General features: G+C 33.6%; 1 protein-coding gene across 1 annotated transcript; it reads left to right on the forward strand.

The window, feature by feature from the left end:
• Nucleotides 1–1,411: 1,411 nt before the first annotated feature.
• LOC120157648 (phosphoglycerate kinase, chloroplastic-like) lies at nucleotides 1,412–4,169 on the forward strand. Its single transcript, XM_039168722.1, has 6 exons — nucleotides 1,412–1,955; nucleotides 2,212–2,289; nucleotides 2,374–2,634; nucleotides 2,856–3,173; nucleotides 3,301–3,459; nucleotides 3,815–4,169. The coding sequence occupies exons 1-6, from the start codon at nucleotides 1,434–1,436 to the stop codon at nucleotides 4,022–4,024; spliced, it is 1,548 nt and encodes a 515-aa protein (XP_039024653.1). The 5' UTR covers nucleotides 1,412–1,433; the 3' UTR covers nucleotides 4,025–4,169.
• The last annotated feature ends 3,350 nt before the right edge of the window (nucleotides 4,170–7,519 follow it).

Below are 7,519 nucleotides of genomic sequence, written 5' to 3' on the forward strand. Positions count from 1 at the left end.
TAAACCAAACTCTATTTTCTAGCCTCCGATTTGATAACACCCACAGCTTCAAAAAATATATATAATTAACTCAAATTATTCAAAAAATAATTAGATTTATCCCGCCCCTTCTTTTACTTGAACCCGATACTTCAAGGAATGACAACAATTCATTTACCACCGATGTCGCTCGGTTCGTGCAACACAATTTGAATATTAAGATTATCATGAGAGTTAATTAGATTGAAAATGTTATTTTTTATTAAATGGAGAGGGTATTACGTTTTTTAAGAAAATATTAGAATTGAAACTCGTAAAAGGTGGAACAATATATGCATTTTTAATCAATGGATCAATTATTATTATTTTATTATTTTGGGTAAATATAATGTAGTATATGTTCAAAGATAATTCTTAATTATTTGACATTGAACGCTTTCACTTCTGATATTTCTGGTATTCGAACCTGAAACCTTAAGAAATAACAATAATTCTTTTATCACTGAGGTGACATGGCTCCTGTTCACTGGATCAATTATGAATCTCGATTAAAAGTGTTATTTTTATTATTATATTATATTATTTAATTAATAGATAAATAAATTATATACATACGATTATTTTTTTATAGAAGTAACTAATTTTATTCAAAATATGAAATATCTCAAATTACAATAAATATTTATAATCACAATCGTAAATTAATCACATAATTAGAAAAAATTCTTGTAATCATTGAAACAAAACTAGCAACTTAAGATCACATAAGGACTATACAAGGAAATATTAAATCTAACTAAAAAACTCGAACAAAGATATATACAAACATATTTAATCGCATCGGGAAACAAATCACAAAAGGGGATCAAACTATTCACGAATGCAAATCGGATATCCAAATCTAATATGAGGGTCTAAAACATGGAAGATCAATAAGATATCAAATATGCACATTTTTTTATCAACCGTGACGATTTTAAATCAACCCTTAAAAAAATAAATAAAAAAATCAAAGAATCAAAAAACATATAAAAATGTATCTCAAAGACATGAAAACGTGCAACACAAACAAATTTATTGAAAATAAAAAAATAAAAATATGATATAAAGAAGAAAAAGACAATAAAAAATACTAACGATCGATAATTAATATTAAAATTAATGTAATCATCTATTAATAAAAAAAATCAACGAACACACTAATGAAATAAAATTAAGTTTTTTTTCTAGTTATAGCTACGTCGTATGAGATTTCACGTATTTTTTTATACGTATGGTTATTAAAAATATATAAAATAAATAGAAATATAAATGGATGGGAAGAGAAAGGTCTGAGGAAATCTAGAGAAAGCATCGAACGCCTTGGACCTCTCCTCAACGACAAGAAAAACCAAGATACATTTCCTCCTTTGCCTTTGACGTCCACATCTTCCCCCATTGTCACCCACATTTGCATGCCCACGCTTCCCCGCTCTCTCTCTTTCACTTTCATTCACTCTCCGCTTCCAAATCTCTTAACTCGGCCATCGCCACTCTCCTCCTCTCCTATGGCTTCCGCTACCTCTTCCACCACCCTTTCCCTCCTCAAAACCACCACCTCCTCCGCCTCTCGCCCTTCTGCTTCCCTCCTCCGCCTTCCCTCCACCGGTCGGCACTTCAAATCCTCCCCTCTAACCCACGGCCTCGGCTTCTCCTCCGCTGCTTCTGGGGATTCCCTGCTTTCCCTCCATGTCTCCTCCAAGGTTCGATCTTTCAAGGGAAAAGGGTCTAGAGCGGTTGTTTCCATGGCCAAGAAGAGTGTCGGCGACTTGAATGCGGCTGATTTGAAAGGGAAGAAAGTGTTTGTTAGGGCTGATTTGAATGTCCCATTGGATGATAACCAGAACATTACGGATGACACTAGGATTCGTGCTGCTGTTCCCACCATCAAGCATTTGATTCAGAATGGAGCTAAAGTCATTCTCTCTAGCCACTTGGTAACTCGATTTCTCTTTGTTCTTATATTGTTGGGTTGTCTGTAATTTAATATCTAATTGAATCAATTACCAGAGCTCCATAACATAGTTTGATGGAAGTTAAAGTTTCTAGATTAGATTTAGCCAAATCAAACTTGCATATGTTTACTAAGTTTGATAGCTGAATTGTGCTTTTAAGTAATGGTTAGATTTGTGGGTTCTTAACCATTTGGGTTTGAGCTGTAAGAATTGAAATAACGGTTCATTGTATTTTCAGGGTCGGCCAAAGGGTGTTACACCCAAATATAGCTTGGCTCCTCTTGTACCCCGGCTCTCTGAACTGCTTGGCATTCAGGTAATCATTCAAAGCCGAAAATTTTCCGGTTATAAGGTGTGTAGTTCATGTATTGGATGAAAATAACACTCATTAACTGAGTAGGTTGTCAAGGCTGATGACTGCATTGGTCCGGAGGTAGAAAAGTTGGTTGCTCAACTTCCTGAAGGCGGTGTTCTTCTTCTTGAAAATGTTAGGTTTTACAAGGAGGAGGAAAAGAATGAACCTGAATTTGCCAAGAAACTTGCATCCTTAGCTGATCTCTATGTTAATGATGCATTTGGGACTGCACACAGAGCCCATGCATCAACAGAGGGTGTTACAAAATTCTTGAAGCCATCAGTTGCTGGTTTCCTTTTACAAAAGGTAGGATGTGTCATTCTAAGTTCCTGAAGAAACTTGATTACTTTTCAATTGCTGTATCCAAATCGACATGTTTTCAAGTATATCCATCATTTGTTTAATTCTGACATTGCATTTAAACTACTATGAAGTTTTCCTTTGTTTATTTATTTATTATTATTATTGTTACATTTTAACGTTTTAGGTTCCCCTTATATTCATTTGCTCTTCCTATCTTTTTACAGGAGCTGGATTACCTTGTTGGTGCAGTTTCAAGCCCCAAAAGGCCATTTGCCGCCATTGTGGGTGGTTCAAAGGTCTCTTCCAAGATTGGAGTCATTGAATCACTCCTTGAGAAATGTGGCATTCTCCTTCTTGGTGGTGGTATGATTTTTACATTTTACAAGGCACAAGGCCTATCAGTTGGTTCATCCCTGGTAGAGGAAGATAAGCTTGAACTTGCAACATCACTCCTTGCGAAGGCCAAGGCAAAAGGAGTGTCTCTTTTGTTACCCACTGATGTGGTTATTGCTGACAAGTTCGCCCCTGATGCAAACAGCAAGGTTTGTTACTACTCAATCCGTGCTAAAGAAAGCCTGATGACCTGGAGCTATAACGGGAAATAAACTGCTCTTACATTACCATTATTAACTTGTCTTAGCAAGAGTGAACAATTTTTGCTTCTTGCAGACTGTGCCAGCATCTGCTATTCCTGATGGCTGGATGGGATTGGATATTGGACCTGATTCGGTTAAGACATTCAATGAAGCTTTAGATACCACCCGAACCATCATCTGGAATGGACCGATGGGAGTGTTTGAATTTGACAAGTTTGCAGTCGGGACTGAGGTATGCTTGAATTTTTTGACTATGTTTAGCTGTTGATGATATTGCTGTATTCATAGAATTAGAAGTATCCCTTTTCTACTAGTTAGATATAGTTATAATTTCATAGCCACTCGCTTTCCAGGCCAAACCAGCAAAAGGTAGCGTTCCTCCAATTACCTTTATAAAGTTTTAAATTCCATTTGCTAACCCTTACAGAAATAGCAATTTAAGATGTATGCTTTGCGGTTGCCTACCTTTAACTAGTATGCTTTGAATCCCTTTGTCTCTCTAGGGAAGTGACAAGGTTTCAAGTTGACTGCTTTTATGTTTTTGTTTTGTATAAGTGAATTGGAATTAAGTTGCTCTTAACTTGTAGGCTATTGCAAAGAAGCTAGCCGATCTTAGTGGCAAGGGAGTGACAACAATCATTGGAGGAGGAGACTCTGTTGCTGCTGTAGAAAAGGTTGGAGTTGCTAATGTCATGAGCCACATATCAACTGGTGGTGGTGCCAGTTTAGAGTTGTTGGAAGGGAAGGAGCTTCCAGGTGTGATTGCCCTGGATGAGGCTACCCCTGTTGCTGTGTAAGATCAAGTTAAATTTTCCAAAACCTCACTGTTAGTGATTTATCCGGTTTTTGTTATCGAGAAATAAAATGTTTTATGATGAAATGAGTTCTTGTTGTAAATGTACACCTTAAATCGCCAGAAGGACCCATTTCTGTCTCTTCTTTTCTTTGCTCCTTCCTAGAGTTGCCAGAACAGTGTTGATTAAATAAATTAGTTCATTTTTATCAACACCTTGCATTATTCTTATATTGTTCATACCCTTCCTATATGATTGCTTGTTTAGCACTATGAAGCTAATGAAACTTTCAGCTAACAAACATATAATTTGAATTTGATATCATTGTAGAGACAAACTATGACGTACGTGAACATGTTTGCAACTTGAAGAATACAGGGATGACGCCTTCTTTATCACCTGTAGTTTCAGCAGTTGTTATAAAGCAAACCCCAGATTCTCAATCAAGTAGAGATTTCTGCTAAAATTGTTACCAGAACCAGAAATTTACTCTGTGGGAGCCTGAAAACATTGATCCTCCGTATGAATGTAAATGAACACTGGTTTGATAAGTCTCTGTGCTTGTTAGTTCAACTGTGGAAAGGGACGAGAAGGCGAAAATCTGTCGTTAGTAGCGAAAACCACATAAAAATGAGTGGTCTTGAGTGCTTCTACGCGTCGAACTTCTGGTTGAGCTCACGTTATGTGTCCTGCAGAGATCATGGGAAGTCCACCCCCATGGAATATGTGCTTGTGGCCATCATCCTCGTGATATCATTATCCACATGAAAATCACTCATTTCAACTTGTGGGTATTATTATTCAAACCGAAAGGTTTCGCCTTTATTTTGTGAAGAAAAGACATGGCAGTTAATTAAAGCTACCCAATTCGACCAAGACTACCGAATCTGCATCTCTGCAGAAGAAAGCTCAGGTCCTGACCCATTCGCTTGGTCTCGAAGTTTGTGTTGGCTCGAACGGAATCTATTTCAGAAGAAAAGCGTCCCTATATTCAAGATCAAGATGCCAACCTTGTAGCACACAAAGATTTTGCCCTCATTCAAGGATCCTTCACCTCTTGAACCCGACTTCTAAAACAAATCAATGGACATGAATTGCAATGCATAACATCATGCTGCATGCATGAGTAGTTGAGGCTATTTAGAGTTATAAATATATATCCTCACATCCGACGTCTTTGTCTAAATATTATTTCAAAATGTTTGAAGCAATTGTAAACGGCATAAATCATGCTTGGTTAATACACGCAGTTGACTTCGAATTTCCTTCTATAAAATATCTTAGCAAGTAATTGCACTATATCCGTTTGTAATAATTTATAGTAATAACAAAAACTAATTTCTTGGATTAATGTCTTACCAAGTTACTGTTGCGTTTTGTGATGCAATAAAAAAAATCAGAAATCAGTGAGGATGAAATCAAGCAATACATCTCGAAACAGGTAATAATAATTCTATTAACATATAGTAGTTGAATACGTTTTTTAATAAATGATTATAAGGTAATATTTATTCAATTTTTTTTTAATTTATTAATAACATACTCTGTAAATACAATTATTCACACTTAAAATTTTTAAAGATATCAACATTTTCTTTTATTTTTGAACTCATTTAATCATTTAGGGATCGAGTACTTGAATTTGACCCAATGATGATGAAAAATGTGACTTGACATATATACTCTGTTTTGTAATGGTGCAGGTGGCGTTTTACAAGAGAAACATTCGGGTGTTCTTTCTATTGAAACCATTCCAAAGACACCAGAGATCAACATTCTCATTTTTAGTTGAACTCATTTAATCATTTAGGGATTGAGTACTTGGATTTGACCTAATTAGGGGATGTTCATTCGGTTAAAACGGTGGTCGATCGAGCCGAAATACTCTTAACCGAATTAATCGATTTTTTTTCTTTAACCGTTAATCGAACCGAACTTTATTTTGAAAGTATTAGTCGAACCGAATAATTTTCGGTTAATTTTTGAATTAACAGAATTTTTTTAGAATTTAATTTTTTTAATTAAAAATAATAATAATTTACAATTAATTTAAATAATATCTAATTAATTTGATTCAAACATTTTGCATATAGTATTGAGAATATTTTAATTAATTAATATTGATTTGAGTTTTAAATGGATTGGGCCGACTAAGTCTCTTAATATAATTATATTTAAAGGTTAATTTGATTAACAAATTAACAGATTTCGAACCGAATTAACCGTTAACCGAATTTAAAAAAAAAACTTAATCGTTCCCCGACCGAATTAATTCGATGACCGACCAAATTAACCGAACTAATTCAATTCGATCGATTAATTCGGTTAAAACTAAATTTTGAACACCCGTAGACCCAATGACATGAAAAATGTGACTTGACATATATATTATGTTTTCTAATGGTGCATGTGGCGTTTTACAAGAAAAAAATTCGGGTTTTTTTTTTATTGAAGTCGTTCCAAAGACGCCGTTGGGAAAATTTTTAAGAAAGAACTGAGAGATAAACCGGCAAATAAAAACCATTGAAATCTGAATCCAAGCTTCCATTGAGCTATATTGTTTAACCTAACAATCAGTTAGCCATTATAACAATTATTTAATTTTACTAATTATAATTTAACCATTACAATGATTAATCGATAATTAATAATTTATCAAAATGTGTATGTGTAACCGTTATCTTTATTCATCACATTTAATGATTTTATTTATATAAATCGTTCGATCTTAACGATTTAATTAATTAACATATAAAATGTAATAATTATGTCGATTACATTTAATACTTTGAAGTTAATCTGAAAACCTAATCATACTACCCTTGGCAAGCGTGTAGCATAAGTATCCTTTTTAGGGTTAATTTACATTTTGATCATTTAACTATGAATAAATATTTATTTTGATCACTCAACTTTCAATTGTGAATTAGCTTCTTTCTTTTAGATTTTTTGTTCTAATTTTTTTATAATTTGATACAAGATCAAATCTTCATTGACTTGATATTCTAATGGGATGGAATTTTTCATTATGTTACACTTCATAAACTTCTAAAAAATGAAAAACAAAAACATTTTTATTAGGTAGATTATAATACAATAATTCAAGCAAAAACATTCTTTGAAGATTTTATGAAATATAAAAGCGTCAAAAAAAATAATTTGTCCAAGAAGAATACGAAGCCGATAAAGAATAGATATTGCACCAACATGTAAGAAACGATAAAAAAGAAACCCAAAAAAGTGATTCACAATTGAAAATTGAGTGACCAAAATATAAAATTGATCATATTTGAATGACTAAAATAAAAATTACCCCCTAAAATTAATGTTCTTTACACATAGTGGCAAAATAACATTATCATTACCGATAGAGAAATAAATGGATCTGATTATAACTTTTTAAAATGTAATATCCAATTATAAATTTTCTCACAATACAACGACATATACTTAATTTACCCTAAATCAGTTAACCTACCCACAGTATCGACATATTCC

Source organism: Hibiscus syriacus, unplaced genomic scaffold (genome assembly GCF_006381635.1).
Source record: "Hibiscus syriacus cultivar Baekdansim isolate YM2019G1 unplaced genomic scaffold, ASM638163v2 tig00002840_pilon, whole genome shotgun sequence".
NCBI classification, from domain to species: Eukaryota; Viridiplantae; Streptophyta; class Magnoliopsida; order Malvales; family Malvaceae; genus Hibiscus; species Hibiscus syriacus.